This window comes from Synchiropus splendidus, chromosome 14 (genome assembly GCF_027744825.2).
Source record: "Synchiropus splendidus isolate RoL2022-P1 chromosome 14, RoL_Sspl_1.0, whole genome shotgun sequence".
NCBI lineage: Eukaryota > Metazoa > Chordata > Actinopteri > Syngnathiformes > Callionymidae > Synchiropus > Synchiropus splendidus.
This window is the reverse complement of record NC_071347.1, coordinates 12,940,458-12,959,299: the sequence shown is the minus strand read 5'-3', so window position 1 is coordinate 12,959,299 and position 18,842 is coordinate 12,940,458. Positions and strand designations below refer to the sequence as shown.

The following is an 18,842-nucleotide window of genomic DNA, read 5'->3' as shown; positions in this document are numbered from 1 at the left end:
CCAGCGAACCCCACCACTCCCTGATAGCTATGCCCCATCTCTGGACCCCCCTACTCTGGCATGACTCCATCATGCCCTTAGTCAACTCCCCTACTCACCCCCACGGCTCCTCCCACACACATACACATTTTCCCAGACAGAGTGAACATTTCACACATGCAGACACAATCTCTTCCCCCGATACTGGGGTCCCCCCATAAGCCTGAGGAAAATAGCCGTCACGGAACCCCGCTAACAGGAGGCCTCCCCTCAACCACAAACCAAGAGTAAGGAATGAGACACAGAGAGAGGGAGCGGGAGAGAAAGAGGGAAAGAGCAAACCTATTACAGCTGCAATATTAGCTGATGGAGGGAGCAGGAGAGAGGAGAGGGTGAAGGAAGGATGAGGGAAGAGTGGGGGACCACAGTGTGCACATCGACCCACAGAACACTCTCCCACATGTGGAGTCAATTAGAAACAATCTTGTTTTGTACCCACCACTGCAAAAGAAAGAAGGGTATTCTGGGGCTGTGTGTGTGTGTGTGTGTGTGTGTGTGTGTGTGTGTGTGTGTGTGTGTGTGTGTGTGTGTGGTTGTGTGTTCACAAGAGAGGTAGGAAAAGGAGCAAGAGCATGTTTTTTTTTTCCAAAAACTGGGGCCGGATATTCGGTTTATATGCAGCCTGTTTAAATACAGGAGCCTGCATCTCTGCGTTTCGGCCTGCTGTTCACCCTTAAAGGAGCATAGCTAAGTAAACCACTAGGTAATTGTGACTGAGGAGTAAATGACACAAAGATAAACATCAACCCTCCAGAGTTTTTGCACGCATGAGTGACACACAAGGGCCAGAGAGTGGCTGTGTGCAATCCTCACACCTATCATGCGATCATCTGGGGTAGCGGAGGCATCACTTGGAATCCACTGGGATTTTTTTTTTTTTTACACGCATGAAAAACAGGCCTATATTTTCATGTCATTAGACTGATCTTGACATCTAACGGATGTGGTGAATGTAATTAGGCCGTTATTGGGTAGTAAAAAAGCATGAACAATTAAAAGAGGAAATTATTCTTGGAAACATTTATGTTTTTGTAAGACATATCATGTACTGTTTACTCATTACATAGTATTTTTCAGATCAGCTTAACATGAAAACTGAGGAGTCACTTTGATACCAATGACAATTACCAAAAAACATAAGCCATGTCCTCATGTTTACAGAGAAGGAAGTGCCACTTGTGATCATGTGAATTTTTACTGTTTTAACGTTTGTTGTTTTTCTACTTTCATTATTCATCCGTTTCAAAACATCCCCCTGCAATCCTAGAGAAGAAGCTACACATAACACATGGTTTATCTGGCAGAGATCAAACAACAAGACACACAACAAAGCCACTCGCTTTTAACTTCTGCATCAAAAGGTACATCATAATAATGCCTTTTTTGAAATTTTGGAGAAAGGTTAGTTCAGGCCTCCAGGTGGAGTAGACTTCAAACATTTGAAGGGGTACGGCCCTTCGTGACACAACCTCTCCTCAAACACAGGTGTGACCAGCGTTGACTAGTGTCTTTGAAAACACTAAACTATGACAATAGTTACAAATTTAATTGTTATGATTTTGTTTTGTAATTAGATTTGACTCAACCTAAACCACTGCAAATTACTTTTAAAAAACTGGCATAACCAGTTTCAGGCGTTATTTGGTTTATATTTATGTCGCTTTCATCACAGCTACACCAGTACGTCAGCAACTCAATGCAGAAATGAATGCGAATGAATACTTTAGTATTCATTCATATTCAACCCCAAACTCCATCTTATGCACAACATGGAGTTCTTGGGGGAGGTTTTGGCTCTCCTTATCATCAGCTCCCTGACCGAGAAAGACCCTTAGCGTCAAGCTTTCAATAATGCTTAACGTTTCCCAAAACCCTTGAAAAGTGTTGAAAGATCTAACCCACAATAATTACTGGACAGAGGTCTAGTTGCACTGTGGACTTGACACGGATCCCCGAACTTATGCAAAAAGATACAGAAGTTTGTGGAAAGAATGTGTTTTTGGTTACTCACCAGTTGAACATAAGCCACCTTGTAATCGGGCTTCTTGACCTTCTGGTTTAAGTGATTCCTCTTCTTGTTGGAACCTGAAATGCATCGATAAGTTTAAAATGTGTCTCTGCTTCTGTTTTTTTTATGTTATGAATTTACAACAGTCATTGCTGTTGACAAATACACTGCAATTTACTTTTTATTTAATTTAATGACACAAGGTGCCGCGGACAAATTCTTATTTATGCATTCTTTGAGTATATATTTTATAATAATAACGACATAATAGTACTTTATATCAAATATATCAAATAAAAACTAAGACAAGACAAGGCGAACACAAGATCGCATGTTTTTTTTCTCTGTTCACGATTTCTATTCGCCACAGCCTTTAACACAAGCCTTCTTGTTCAGTGAGGTTAACTTCCTTTGCAGTAAATCTCTCATTGATGGAGTTGGCTCCATGTGCTCTCAATAGGGTTTAAAGTGAGATGAGGTAGGGGGTTATTATTAAGTCATCTGCATGGTGTTTTGCATGTGCAAGATCAACAGCATATTTTTTGTTAAGCAAAACATGTTTCATGTCAAAGGAGGCATTCAGTCAAAGAGTTTTCACAGGTGTGAAAACCATATCACTGATTTGTATGTGAATCTCTAAGACGTCTTTAGAAGTTAAATACTGTGTTTTGTTCCAAGTCGTAAAAAGTAAGCCTGGTTTTGTTGAGTAGTGGAGCGGGATGTCCAAAATGGCGAGAGAATGAGTGTATCCCTGTCACAAATTGGCACTTGACATAGTTTAGGAAGAACTGACCTCCAAAAATGATGGATAATGATCAAACACTAATATTTGCCTCGGAACTCCGACCCGAGCAAGACGGATGGTCAAGTCAACAAGCCTTTTGAATAACTGTTGTTGGCATGTGAGCAGTTTACGACATGAAAAAAGAGGGGAAACATTCCACTTCAGTGAGTAAGTTGTGTGTGCGTACGTGCAGCTAGTTATCACTAGCCAGGCAGCCCACTACTCAGGGAAAGCCCTAAGCAGGGTCGTAAAACACCCCCTCTGGCTCCCCTGGTGAGGTGGAGGCCGCTGTGTGGGTGGGAGACAGAGGTATCAGGGTGGACGCGCGGTCATGCGAGCCTGTGATTAACTAGCAAAGGATATCCATTGGGACATATCATGGCATTTGAAAAGGCATATAGAAAAGAACATTGTCCAGGGGAGTGTGAGTGTGCTTCACCATTTCATTGACTTCTTTCCCGAAACATAGGAGACGCACAGACAAAGCTTTCATAGAACACTCGCAAACGCAAGCACAATTTCTCCCACTTTGAGATTGCGGTTTGGCAGCCAGCTATCACATTACAAATCCCAGGCAAGACGGGTATCCATGACAACGTCTTCCAAAATACCCCTGCTGCCCACAGAAGAAAGAGAGGGTCGTTTGAACCCCTTACGTTCCACAACTTTTTCCTGTCTTCACACTGCCAATTGAGTGGAACTCCCAACATAGACAGGGATACCTTCTATGACGCACATCAGAAATCATAGGGGCCCCGAGACGCCCTTTCTTCCCGATCCCCCTCCGTCAACTCGCCGCTGACTGCTTTCCTTCCACACACCCTCCTGAGGGGCTTTCCTTTTCCCCTAGCTTTTAAAGACACAATCCTAATAAACACTGTTAATGGGTCCTCCACACTGTAGGCGAAGCTAAGGTAGGCGCCTCTTTCCACCCTACTTCTCTCCCTTCGAGTTTTCCAGAGGCTTTCCTTATGGCTCTTCGCGCCACTTCCATCCTGCCCTCAATGAAACCAGATGAAGATATGAAAATGACAATTTATAGAATTGCAGTAGCCCCAAAAAATGGTCAACGAAATTCACTTGAACCAGTACCCTTCATTGACCTTTGATGATGAGTGACAAGGAGCTGAGACAAAAGAATTTAGGACCCTGAATCTAGGAACCTAAGCGTTTCAGCGATTAAAATACATTTGTTTGGAGGGAGCATGGGGTGCCCTGGGACATCTGGAGGCTCAACTGCTGCTGCAGCAGATTCTCAGATAAGCAGCTGTGTGTGTTAGATGGAAAGGAGAACCAGGCACGCTAACCACTACAGTAACTACCCACTGGAAAACACCCCATCCATGAGTGTCAATTGGATGGCCGTCTATGCTGCCAGATGAACCCAATTATAATCAACCAACTGGTGCAGCCTAAAGAACACATTATACACATATATCTACATCACACCACCAATCGTGTCTTGGTCTAAATTCACCGTAGCTTAACTGAAATCAGGGTGTGTCAGTAGAGAATTGCATTACATAGGTCTTTCAAATACATAATGAAAAACTACTAAAGTAGAAGAATGACTATTGCAAATTATCCCACACCTTTTCACTCTCAACAAATAGCAACTATTTTGAGTCCCAGAGTGACGGCGAAGTCAACCTTCCACATTAAAAGAGAACCACGTGCCTTTCTGTGGCACATATCTGGAACACCGTTAAGACTCAGTTTATATTGGTCCAGGTTACAATAACTGCGAGCCAGTCGGACTTTAAGTCCCCAGTTTGCAAGTATCATTTCTTGCAACACAGGGTGTGTGGTGAGCTCTACCATATACACCAGTCATATGCTTATATCTGTGAGTATGAATGTCGCAAGACAAAAATTATTTGTTTTCAGGGGTAAAGGTTACCTCTACTCAAGTCTATCTTCATCAAAGTATGACTGTTGTTTTGTTTTGTTGTGAAGGGTAACAATTTCCATGCAACAGTAAATGACAGTGATGATGCCCAGCCATGGTCATCAGCATCATCAGTGTTGCTTGAAAGGTGAAGAGGAGGGGAATAAACATCTGTAAAAGTACAGTGGCACCTCGGTTTTCAAACGTCCTGTAATTCGAACAAATTAAGAGTTGGAATAAAAATTTTGAGATTTTTTTGCTTCAGATTTCAAACGAATATCCAGAACTTGAACGCCCCCGAAATAAGCCAGAAAAAACATAACGTGCACTGACCGATCAGCTGACGCACGACGCGCTTTCTTATAGTTTATAACGCAGCCTCTGTATGCAGACATGTCCCGTTAGCTACATTTACTGACTGTTTTTTCTTCATATTGAGGTGTAAAACCTTTCCTGTCTCCGCACTGGACCGTGGTAGAGTGTCACAGGGGAGGAGCTCACTCTCCACACCTCCAAGGCTGGAGCCACACTCCAGGGTTTGATGTCCTGTTGTGGGCTGGAGCTGGGACAGGGATGAGGCGAGTCTGGGACAGAGCGTTACTTGGTTTATGACTTTGTCAGACACTCTACATTCACTCCTACAAAAGCCTATTTTAAGGCTTGGAACGCATTATTTCTTTTTCCATTAATTGTAATGGGAAAAAATAAATTCAGATTACGGACAAATCGCTTCTCAAACGGCCGTGGTCGAGAACCGAGCTACCACTGTAATTGATTCACAATGGCCACCGCCTAGTGACATCATGAAAGGTACAAATCAGATGAGTGAATTTACTCCCATTTTTTCCCCAAGCTACTACCATGCCATAGCCTTTTGAAATAGGTATCAAAGTTGAATATTTGATTGAAAATACTTGGGCGACCAAAGGGGCCCATATACTTATTTCGCTTTTTAAACTTACCAAACTGTATCCTGGTGCGAACTGCTCCCACAGGGACGTTATAGATCTTCTCCAAGTAGTTCTTCACGTCACACTTGGTCATTCTGTCCAGACAAGTTCAAGGCAGGAACAGCGAAACCATTGGCAAGAGAGAGAGAGAGAGAGAGAAGAAGTAGAGGTTAGCTGAGGTGATGAAAGGGCAATCAAAATCAATATTCTCTGAGATTGAATGAATGTATCATGATGATCTATATATACACAATCCAAGCGTTCATATAACACTGCTGTTACATTACCTCCCCGACCAGACAGAATAATTCCATATGGGCACAAACAGTGAATTACTCCCTTGACCATGAAGTGAAGACAAGAAAAATGTGAGTGTCAGTGTTCATGCAATTAGCAGTCTGGAGGTATCGATCGCGCCCAATGAAACCCTACACAGGAAGTGGGCCTGGCACCGAGTGATCCGGTGGGCCAGCCCAGCTAAAGCTAGCCCACTGGGCATCATTTGGAACGGATTGGTCCGACCAGAGGAAGAGAGGCTTTTAAAGCCAAATCAATCTTGTCAATTAAATTAGCCTGGTAGAGCACTTCCTAAATGCGTCTGACAAAGTGCTTAATAGCGACGCTGTGGTCTCACAGTTGTAGCTCGGATATGGCGGCTTCCATCACCTCATATGTATCATTGATAGGACAGATCTTTTTTTTTTTATTCATAAGGAAACAGCGCACATTGAGCTTTTATTACAGTATTAGGTGAGGCAAACATTTGCATGAGAAAATCCCATCTGCAAACACAAAGAGTCTTTGTACTAAGAATGATGTAATATATGTTCCATGCTGTACAAACAATTGCCTTTTCCCTCTATAATAGGTCGAAGTCTGGCAAAGCCAGCACTGATGTGGACCTTCAACACAACATACTAACAGTGTTTATCAAGTTACGAAAGCTTAAATTTATGATTCCTTAGCAAAGCTTTCCACATTTTACCACGAATAAAGAGCCAAAGACAGTCTGGTGACTGACTTTTTTCCTTCTTTCAAGTCAATTAAAGAAAGCTCGGTAAACACTCCAACGGGCTGACAAGGTCATTGTGACAGGAAGGTGTTTGTCACCCACTGCGTCATAATGTCCCTTGTTCATTTTTAATTTCAATCAAGCGTGTTTTGAAGTCACACAGACGCCATTCTGCGTTTCACTTGGGACTTTTCCCAGCTCCTCCTGGTGCCAGGTGAAAGTGAAGCAGCGCGGAACGACCAGGGTTACGTCGGATAAAGAGGAAGAGAAAGACTTATTGCGCTAAAGACAGATTTTCCTCGAAAGCGCACAACTGAGCGGACGGTAGGAAAGTGGCTTGGGACTGCGTGGTCTCCTCTGGATCATTAACAGGGGAACACTGATCCTGATTAATGAGGAGAACATTTTCTAAATCCCGACTGCCTTCACCCCCCCAATTATCCAGCCACTGCAAATACTAATGAATCTAAAGCGGACACAGACAGCCGCTAACCCCCAGATAGTGCCAGCAAATATGTTATTTTTATGATTACATTATATATATATATATATATATATATATATATATATATATATATATATATATATATATATATATATATATATATATATATATATATATTTATATATTTATATTTAATGCACTTCAATACAGTGTCCACCAGCAGATGTTATTCCCAAAGCAATGGTGACCAATCCAGACATTTTAGGGTCACATGAGCAGTCAAAAACTGAAATAGAAAGGCGCTCAACTCCAGTAAAATTTCTTGTTCCTGCTCAGTAGACTGAACTTGTCTGCCTCACCTGGACATTAAGGCGACGCATCCTGTTGAGGACCAGTGAAAACAAAAACTATGTGCCTATTCGACAACTAGACCATGTTGCGTCACCATTACATTTGTGGTCGATAGTTCTAGCTTGTTATGACATTCACTCCTGACATTCAAAAGATGATTTCCTCTGACCACAACGGTCCAAGAGCTAGAGGAAGAATAGATGTTTAACAAAATGATACCTCTTCGAATACAGTTGATAAAAATTGAATTGAAAATGGAGAAACAATATAGCAAAGGTTACTGTAAACATAGATATTAGCTACTCAAATATATACTAATATGCATGAATGACAAATGAAAATGTTGCTGGTGCCTTTCTACACAGTTGCAAGTGTGTCAGTGACCATCATCCCTTATGTGAATTCTTCTTTGAGGTGCTTTGAGGTCGCTCGCTCTCAAAACATGACTTGGCAGGCGCCTGAAAGGCTTTTAATGTGGCTTTAAGTTTGATAGACACTGGGCTGACTCCACAGTTTGGTTTTTAAATATCTTATTTTAGTTAACGGCTAAACATTGGGAATTACAGGGAAGTGAAAGAGCTTCAGATGGGTTTGATCGATGGCGGTTGATGCAAGACACTTTTGTTGTCGTAAGGAAGATGACAATTGAAAACAGAGCATCAGGTGTTTGTTGGCTATGCTGAAGGGACAACATCAATACAGCAACTACAGAGCCTGATTTATCTGGGGCTTACTATTATCAGGCAAATGGCATAACATTGAGAAAAGAGAATATTCAAAGGGAAATTCAGGCACAGTCATTTGCGCCTATCAAAGAAAAAGAGCAAGTCTGCTATATAGTTACATGTTAGCGAGCTCAAAATTTATCTCTAAAAGAGTTAAGTATTTTTGGTGGATTTGCCTTCCGTGTAATCTACGATTCGATTTTTTTGTTTTGCCATTTTGCCGTGCCCTAGCAAAATCACATATTTACATTGTAAATGCATTCTTCTTCACCTTGTCTGTGGAGTGAGGTGGCTGAAACCTGTGATCTGCTGTTGATTTAAAAGAAAATAGTGGCGTATACGGTGCCACATGTGACTTACAGGAAGATTAGCTTATGGGAGGAAGGAAAAAGGAAAAGCGGTACAAAACAACAGCCCCTGACTGGCACGACTTTGAAGGTGAAGCTTGCTGTGTGTCCAGAGATTTTCAGTCAATGAAATTCATCGAATGAAACTATTTATTTTTCCTCACTATTTTTGAAGCTTTTAAAATTGCATCCTAGTATTAGAAAAATAAAAATAATACAGATACCGCACATTTTTAATTGCTTTTTATTGCGACCTCTTATTGCAGTTTGGTTAAATCACATTTTATATCAATTTTAAAGAAATAAATGAATTTATTTGTCACAGGCCTTATTTCAATTTGCTATAACAACTGAAAGTCTTTTCAATGGTTTCGTAGACATGACTAATAAAAATGGGTCTTTCAGGAAGCTGACCATTGGCTTTTATTTGACAAACTACCGGCAAATACCACCCAGTGTCATGTGACCCATAAGAGTTGGTTCAAAATAAAATCCAATCCGCATATTTCACTAAAAAACATAGCACGCAGATATGACCCGCTAACATGTAACTGTTCAAAACAGGGTGTTTTTGGAGATTAGATCTATCAAAATTAATCTTCTGAAAACCTAAAGGTTAATTCAGAAGGAAGGTATAGTGAACGATTTAAAGTGGGAAATGTAAATGAAAGATCAGACTTCATTTCATAACTATTAAATCACAACAACGCACTAATAGGTACAGTTGATTATACACACCCACACAAACTCACAAACACATCAAAGTACATTATGTCCGTGCAGCTTAGCGGGGAGAATGTAACAGGAGAGTTGTTTGCTGCGCAGATGAAAGTTCAAGAAAGCCGCTTCTCATTGTCAGCCAGCCTCATTGTCAGGTTTGGGTTGTGATACTCCCTCACAACCCTCCCATCTGCTCAGACAATGCATAAAGTGAAGTTGCCCAACACTAAGTATCAAGATCATAATAGCAGACCTTGTTTAGAAGTGAAGCCATTGAGGAACCTGAGCCTTATACTCAAGAGGGACAGTTGAGAGGTTGAGAATATAAGAGCATCGTGTGAAGGATTCGATTTTGGCACAGGGCTTTTTTTTTTCCTCAGACAAAAGCACAGAAATAGATCAAAGCAGAGGTCAACAGGAGTCAAAAAAAACTTCTGAGACTGACAGACTGGTAAAAGAAGACAGTTAGGCGAAGACTTTGACTGCTCTGCTTAATGACTTCCTATGACATAAACTGAGGTTAATTAGCGTGAAAATGACCTGGTTTTCAACTGGACTCGTGTTTATAGAGTGGAATGGCAAACAGAAACAGAGTGGTTGCCATGGCAACCATAACACCATTTGATTCATCAGGTTGTTGGCTCTCAGAGCTGATGTGATTTTCTGTGTCGCAGGGTACGGTTGTTTTTCATAGATTACAGTAAGAAACCACAGTGTAGTCTGGTGCACGGTCTTTTTCATCCTGAACTGTGGCCGGTTAGTAGCGCCGTCAGCATGCTGGGTCTGCACTCAGCCCCATTTAAAAGGTTTTCCCTACGCACACAACACCAGGAAAAACAGAAATAAAAGTATGAATGTTGACTTGGGCTCTATTCAGAATGGGTTACTTCTCTACACGTAAAGTCAACCCTAGTTACTGAGACAGCGATCAAAAACAGGCTTGTCACCTTTTTCCCAAATCAAACGTATTTTATAGCTAGACAGTTTGGAGACTACATTTGGAGTGTAACATTCATTGGTGTAGAAACATCACCTCAAAACAGTGAAAGGTAAAGAATTATTTACAGTCCCAAAAAAACAACCATATTTTTCAGTGTAAAGAGGCACTTTTGATGGCATGATCCAACAGGGTTGTCTCAAGTTTAATAACATCAAAAAGGGGGAAATGACAAGGCATAACATAGAAGAAAAACGAAAAGATTCTAGCAATATTCCATTATACATGTTGCGATGGAGTTGCTGTTGTATGTTTGCTGAGGGACCTTTCTTCTTCTATTTCCATCTTCTGATTTCCATTATACCTGGAGCCCCAGGGGCAGGGGTGGGAGATAAAAATTTCCTTTGGGCAGCAACTTTTAGAGGGGCCACAAGAAACAGGACAAAACACGGGTTGCTATTATTATAGATAAGTTTCAAAAAAAGCACTAAATATCACATTAATTACCATTTAAATCGTGTTATTTGTTAATATAAAGACTATTTCAACACATCAACATATGGGTGTGGAAAAACACCTTTCAGGCAAAAAAAAATGTAAAGTAATCTCACGAAAATGTATTTTCTCCCTCATGATTGTAAAAGAATATCAAAGAAAAAAATAGCTAGAAAATATTAATATAACAGAAAATAAAACATAAATCATCAAGTAAAAAAAATCATATATATATATAGTTGAGAAAGTAAACAAAAGCATAGTTACCATAGCAACTGATGTTATTGTCGCATTTTTAAGGCTGATTAAACTTCATTGATCATGTTGAAGACAGTTGTAATAGTTGCTATAGATGGGGTGTATTAAAAAAAAAAACTTGATAAACAACAGGAATTCATTCAGGAATACTGCCATATACATGCACACACACACGCACTCACACAAAACTGCAACACCAAACAGCATGTGTGCAGAGAGGAAATCTAGAAAATAGACGGTGTTCATGTTCACGCTGAGGCAAAATACCAAGAGAACAAAGGACTTGAGAACAATTAAGGACACCAATAAACATCGAGAAACTTGTGGGTCGAAAAAGATTTCAGAGAAAATACTGCACAGGTGCGTTAACAAGAGGTGCTTCACTTCAGAGACATTGGTTTTGGACCTTTTCTAAAGCATTGTAGGAAAGCACAATAAACAGGGGAGCCCTGCGTGGAAGAGATGGCTAAAGGGGAAATGAGTGATACTGCAATTGAGGATGTGATCGACAACTCGTCGTGTGAACCTCCAGGTGTTGGTCAAACAAAGGCAACTAATGTTTTGTAGCCCTGAGAACGTTAGCATTACTACTTCTCATTAACAGCTGCTCAACTTATCAACATTAACACCACCTACTCAAAGAGTCATAGCTCCACGAGCTTTCACTGTCGTGAGTCAGGCTCATCAATAACACAGGAGTGGGAGTTCTTTGGTTTGTGTTGCCGTCTGTCCTCTTACTACTTTCTACAATGTCCATAGGTGGCCAGCAAAACAACAAAGCACAGGCTGAGGCTGCAGCAAACTTGATTCAGCAGGGATGGAACACCGTTTCATGAAAGACTTGAGTCCAGGGGCAATGAGAAGCAAGGTGCTACACTGTGTCTGGCGTTAAAACCCCACTCAGGCATTGTTGGAAAAAAAAATTGGATTCAGGTCGATACACAATTGTGATCAAGCATCCTTTCAATTCATGCTATGTGGAACCCTAAGGATCCTTTTTTTCTGACAAAGCAGTTTTTCTGTCCTCAAAGAAATCTTCAAATCCTCAAAACCAAAAAGTGAAAGCAAAGGTTAGTGACATGGAGGAGGACTCTAACAGATCATTAAATTGGGAAATTGGCTGGTGTCCAGACACAGTGGCTGAAGAGAGCAGTCACTGAAACCAGCTACTGGATGACTGTATGGCAGGTGACAGTACGCAGACCTGCAGAAGGCGATGAGGTCACAAGACTGAAGATGTCAGGTCACTGTCAATTCAAAGACTATTTATCCAATAAAAGGTATCTGTCAGATAGAATTAAAACACTGTTGAAAACCAGCACCAAACACATGCACTTGGTAGACCCACACACTGACCATACGCGCGCACAAACACACACACGCACACCCAATTACATAAGCACCCTAGGAGTTTGGCAGACAAGAGACAAGATTCATTGTGGGAGGCCAGGCACCTGGATGAACAGATTACAGTCTAAACCCCACAAGAGACACAGAGATGATCCGCTTGAAACTTTATTTTTTTCCCTCCAGTGTGGGCTCAGGACTTCTAATAACCTTTCTGACCATTTAGATTCAGATGAGCTTGCCTTTACTACGGCACAGAAACACAAACATTTATCGACATCTTTGGTTAGAGTAAAGAGTGAAGTCAACAGATAGTGTATATAAAATATCTATTCAAGAGTTGAAAACCGCGACCTTAGACCTTCCATGCCACTGTTGGTGTTGTGTTGTCTTACAATACTATTTCAAAATAGACACTGGCGCATACAGATGACCACTGATGAAGCATTCCTATTTCCATCATTTATGTTTTGGCGCCACCTAGTGGTTTAAATTATACATACAGGGATGAGCAAGACTAGGGTGGTACATTTCAAGTCCAAGACCACATAGAGCCAAGCATTTTTTGACACCATTATTTATCTGTAAAAAGCATTAAAATACAAAAATAGTCATAGTAATACAATTCAGTCCCCAAAAAAAGTTGCACTGTCGAGTCACTTAAAAAAAAAAGCTAAAGCTTATAGTGCTACATGAACAACAGAAGTCAGACAATTTCTACTTTTCAAAAAAATATTTGAATTATTGTTAAAACTAGATTTACGATGCTATAAGATGTATTTTAACAGTAAGATGGTATACTTTAAGCGGAACTTCAAAGTGAGGGATATTTGGTTACAGAAATCATCAGACTTTTTGTTCCAGCTTTTGTTTTCCTTTTTTTCGCCGATACCAGGTTGCAAAATAAGAAACTAGTACTAAAGTACTAAAAATGTAGTGTGGTTTTTCCTGTGGCTTCTCAATGACTTCCCAGATTTACTCTAAGTAGTAGCAGAAAAAGACTTTCAGACACCCTTAAAGTTTGACCCAATCTAGAATATAACGACGAAAAAATCTTGGCTTTTTCGTTTATTATTATTATTATTTATTTTTATTCAAAAGGTGTGGCTGCATTATACAGACGCAAACAAAGAGCATTCATTTTTGTTTCGTTATTGTTCACAAGAAACAACTAACAAAAGTAAGTTCTCGACTGTCAATATGTTATTCCTCAATATTGTAGGTATCAAAGTCAACTAATTTGTTCAAAGCGGAACATAAAAAATAAACCATCACAACATCAATGCATGGGGTGTCCAATAACCTTTTTTCCACTACAGTATAGAAACTGCGCAGCACGAGAAAATGCAACAGTATTTGCATGAATAAAAATAAGCAAATCAAGAATAAAGATTGAATCTGCCACGTGTGACTTACTCCATGGGGATACGAAACTGAACTGTGTCTGGAGGCTGCTCGGTTCCCGGTCGCACCAACGTAAGGAACCAGTTTGGTCTGAAGAGCCGCAACTGTGGGTTCCCAATTTGGTAAAAGGGAAATCTGTGAAGAGACCAAGGATAGAGAGATTAAATGAAGGCATTACATGCAATACCTTAACAGAATAATATAAAAACAAAAACAATACATTGACAGATTTTATGAAAACAGTAAGTCGTGTATTACACAAGTAACAAGTATTCACAGTGAAGTAGGATAATGTCACAGAGGCACCAAGGTTGAGGTGGAATGTTCTTCACCTCTACTCCTGCACTGTTTTTAGCTTAGCATGCTAACAGTTTCAACACAACGACAATGGTCATTTTAAGACGCCGTAACTAAAACGGAATGATCAAAAGACTACCTGCAAACGAAACATTACACGCACAAAAAGGAAATAACGTTTCTATGAACCATTTAAATGAAACATGCTAAAGGTAGCTGGGGATGTTAGCACACACTACTATCATAGAAGAAGGCGGAGAGTAAGTATATGTTTTGCTAAGAAGTAGCTGTGACCACGCGTGAGTCCAGAGAGCACCTACATTAGTCTCGGCGACGGCATTGTCTTGTTGTTTCCTGTGTATTAAGTGTATTATAGTCCTTTCAAGGTTGTCAAACACCACACGTGTGGGGGTTACGCCTCCACTTCCGGGAGTATACCCAATGCGCATGCGCACTGTCACGTCCTTGGTCGACGCCGGATTTCAGAAGTGACATTGACGTGACATTTATCGAAACTTAAACGGGTTTGCTTTTAATATTCATTCGTATTATTTGATCTGTGCTTTCATACGTTAATGTTTACGTTTTGAGAATGCATACCCTACACGTTGATGAAAGAAGAGTCCTGCCTTTGGATTCCCAGTGAAGTATATCACATATTTTACTCTTTGCAACGGCAGCAGTTGCTGTTTTTGAGGTTACTGCTGGGACACTCTTTTCTCAACTGCGTTTTGTAGAAACGTTGGAGCGGCAGGAGAGGGAGATGTTGCCCTGTAAAGTCTCCGACTGAGGCCACTCTGGTGTGATCTTACACACACACACACACACACAATGATCTGACAGGCCTAAGCCCCCCTGAGTGGCAATATGAGAGCCTGGCTCAGCTGGTTCAGACCTGGCAGGAAATGGACCACACTCAAGCCCACGCTATGCCAGAGAGGGAAGTTTCCATCAGTCCACATATCCTCTGTGTGTGCATGTGTCCCACCATTTGGCACAACACTGGCCTAAGATGCCATGACAGAGTGATGTCATTAATTGCTTTTCAATTGACTTTATTCACAGAAAATATCGTGGAGATGTGATCACATTGTCAATTTGTCATTCACAACTGGGAGATTCCTAGCTGTTTTATATCAGTATAGTGCAAGTGTAAGTGTGGTATTCCATTTTTTTAAAGAATGAACTATCAGGTTATTTGTAAACATGCCTTACATGTGCATTAACAGCACTTAAATGCACATAAATATTGGGAGTGTTACCCAAAGAATGTCAACACAGTCATGTAGCAAGGATCGCTACAGAGTCACTAAAACATAAAAACGTGCTCGTTCCTCTATGGCTCCAATAATAGCCGGCACCTTATGGATTGTGATGACCCCTCCCTGTCTCCTTGTCTGGACTAGTTAGTGCGGTAGCTGCATTTGTCACCTCGGTCAAGATGTTTGACAGTGCGTCAGTGGGTGCAGGCCAGGCCAGGTCCAGAGGGAGCGAACGAATCCAGCAACATGAACCACTCTTCACTTAACAACAATCCGCTGTCACAATGTCCAACTCTGCCATTTATAGCGGCAATTCAAACCTGCCTGTGAAAATACAACTTGATCGTGTCGCATTTGGGAGGATATCATGTTACTTCAAACAACAACAACGGCTACCTTCTGTCTCTTTGCAAGACAGACAGACAGACAGACAGATAGATAGAAGTGGAGTCACATTTTGGTATATAAATCCCTTTATGATCATTGGAGCAAAATGTTGAGCAAGTATGTCATAAACATAAATCCCATGAGCCACATCTAGGTCATGACTACATTTCATATGAACAGCGACATCGTTTTATATCAGTTATTAAAGGCCTGTGGTTGACATGCAAGCAGACCTCTCATACTACACCTAACCCGAGACTGATTCAATACCATGAACAGAGCAAGACTTTGGGGATCCGAAACTGAGTCCAGACCAAGAGAGGCGGCGAGAGCAGGACAGAGACAAAACTGAATACATAATACAGTCATTTTTTCTAAATAAATCAAGAACTAAAAGTTATTTGGTTGTAACAATCTATTACTTTGTTCTGCATTGAGTTTGGTCTGAGTCTTGGTTTTGGTCTCGACCCTCTGTCTCTTTGGACTCTGGTATCCTCTGTCTCGACAAGGTCTCGGGTCAGATGGTCTCGACTACAACGCTACACTATATACTACAGCTGTGGAAGCTTATAGGTCAGTTTATGAAAATTCAAAACACATAGATGATGTCACGACATTTCCAGCCATGTTCACTTGCTAGTCAGGTTCACCCATCCACAGAATGTAATATTATCTTGTCACACTTGGATGAAAGATTGAGGAGTTACTGCCATTAATTCAACTTCATTCTCCATACTCAACACGAGTGAGCTTCTTCTTCAACCTCTTGTCACCTCTTCTCATCACAATTGCGCTCACAGATCCCTCTATTGATAACAATAGTAAATGCAATATTCCCAATTTTTTTTTTTTGTCTTCACCCGGTATGTGACTGAGATTTAGAGGTCAAAGCACTTGTAAGTCTGAAAGAAGCCACTGCTTCCCTTAGGAAGTTTGGCCACACCTAAAAGATGCTCATTGGCAAATTCAATGCAGCTTGATAAATTATTACAGTAGTGAGACTAGTGGTACTAAGTAAATAAAGATTTATAACCAGGACTTTATCATGTTGACACGTCGGTTACCCTCAACTATCCTGGGTTTTTATTTACTATATAAATGTGAGATCAATGGAGTTCTGTGTATTAATGTTTTTACAAAATGAACATTTCCATTTAATATATTGATACATGTTAGATAGATGTGATGGTGCCCTTCTTTGCTTGCGATACCAGCAGCATTCTTGACTCCCCGCTGCTAGAATAAGCCGTCGCGCCTCCTGACAGACACAACATAAACCATTAGTTCTGTGGCCAGCACCTAATTAAACCCTTGCCCCCTTGCCATCAACACGGAGCGCGTGCTCTGAGGTAGTGGCCAGTTCAGGTCAGATTCCTCTGTTTTTTCATGTCCCGTGTTCACACTCTCAGAGGGAGCGAGCGAATGCCACACAGCAGTCCGCTGACTATTTATAGCAGCAGGGGACAGACTTGGGGGGCAATCTGGAAGTAAATTCAGACCCTCCCCCCCCCTAGATGTTCCGTTGATGTCACAAGCGCGACCCCTGACCCAGGATCCTGGTTGCTGTAAGGCCCATGGTGAACTTGAATTTCAGCGGTTCCAATGGAAGTGTGCATTATCCGGTGACCCCGCTCCTGCCAGAGTTATGTGGAGGATCGGGTGTGAGCGCGGCAGTGGTCTGACCTGCATAAACAAGGACAGAGGCAACTGATCTCCAAACTATTCCAGCTTGCACTGTTGGAGCACGCAGTCCTTAACCTACAAACATAGCAACATTGTTAAAGTCAAGTTTTGTGTACAATAAAGGTGCCTGGGATGCCAGCCGGCCAACGACTGTGTGTGGGCGTTCATGTGCGAGTGTGCGAGTGTTTGTCACCACCAGACCTTGTTGACATCGCGGCTTCTCACACAATAGATGTTGACAGCCATCGCTACCTTTCGACCAATCGCACCTCCGGTCGCTCCCCTTGAAAGGCTCATAAACAACATTCTTGCCCTGAAATGTCTTCTGCGCACCATACGAGCTGCAGTCTAATCCTGAATGCTCTTCATGATGCATTTTGGACTGGAAACTTTATGGGCAACAGCGTTTTGGGTTCATCTGCGAGTGAGATGAAAGTCATATCAATGGAAATAGAGTTGAGACAGAACAGTAGCTGCTTTATTACAGTGACGCTTACTTTCCATGGGATCAAATATGAGTCTAGACAGTTCTTGAAACGCGTTGTTTACCGTAAAGTCTGAGCAGCTGTTTACTGCGTCTAGGATTTCATTGAACCTCTTACAAGAAACAGAAACATTACTGCAGCAAGATGACTCTGAGCCCATGTTACAGTCTGTGTTGAAATTGTTGAAATGGACTGTAAATGTATGTAATTTCTCTCACTCCAGTAGTTGTATCTCAGCACACAAATGTCTTTTTAGGTTTAAAAATCTTTCATTTTTAACTTAATATCTGTGCTAGTTTTTCCTCACATTTTCCCTGAACTGAATTACACTATAAATTGCTATAAAATACATGGACTTTTATAGACAGTGAATATAATACTCATTGAAAACAAATAAAAAAAGAGAGGTATCTAAAGCCACATGAAAAAAATGAAACTGTCGTGTTTTTTCATGTTAAGTCGTGTTGTGTTGAATGAGTACAATTAAAATAAAACTCATTCAGTCACTCATATTTGAAGATGTAAAAAGTGTCCATCATTCATCCATTTAACTCATTATCCAAGGTTCAGGTTGCGGAGGCAGCAGCCAGAACAAAGAGGCCCAGACTTCCCTATGCCCATAACCCTTTTGCAGCTCAATGAAGGGTTCCCAGTGCCTTGTTCTGCGTTGCCCTCAGTACCTCAAAATGGGGGCTCCAGGAGGCATCCATATAACCTCAACTGGCATCTCGCAATGTGGAGCAGCAGCAGCTCTACTTCGAGTCTATCCCGAATGCCTGAGCTCCTTGGTAGGGGAGAAAGCTTTTATTTCACACAACACAGGTAAGAATGAAGATGATCCTTTTGGCACAGAACTATCTTTCTCCCTTTTTGAGTATTGCAGTTTAGTGAATGTGTCTCCTTCATTTCTACTGTTTACCCTTATACATGTACAACAACTGCATGAATATTTAAGATAAGAGGTAGAATCAACGCCTCTCTCTCCCTCTCTCCTCATCTCTCCTCTTCAAACTAAAGC

At 41.1% G+C, this 18,842-nt stretch overlaps 1 protein-coding gene across 1 annotated transcript in view; it reads right to left on the bottom strand.

The window, feature by feature from the left end:
• Positions 1–14,441, bottom strand: part of mrpl23 (mitochondrial ribosomal protein L23) — a 31,332-nt gene extending 16,891 nt beyond the window's left edge. Inside the window, exons 1-4 of the mRNA XM_053885876.1 lie at positions 14,328–14,441; positions 13,723–13,845; positions 5,682–5,764; positions 2,051–2,124 (exon numbers count right to left, since the gene is read on the bottom strand). Of these exons, the coding sequence (XP_053741851.1) occupies positions 2,051–2,124; positions 5,682–5,764; positions 13,723–13,845; positions 14,328–14,347 (300 nt within the window). The 5' untranslated portion in view covers positions 14,348–14,441. The remainder of the gene's footprint in view (positions 1–2,050; positions 2,125–5,681; positions 5,765–13,722; positions 13,846–14,327) is intronic.
• Positions 14,442–18,842: the final 4,401 nt, after the last annotated feature.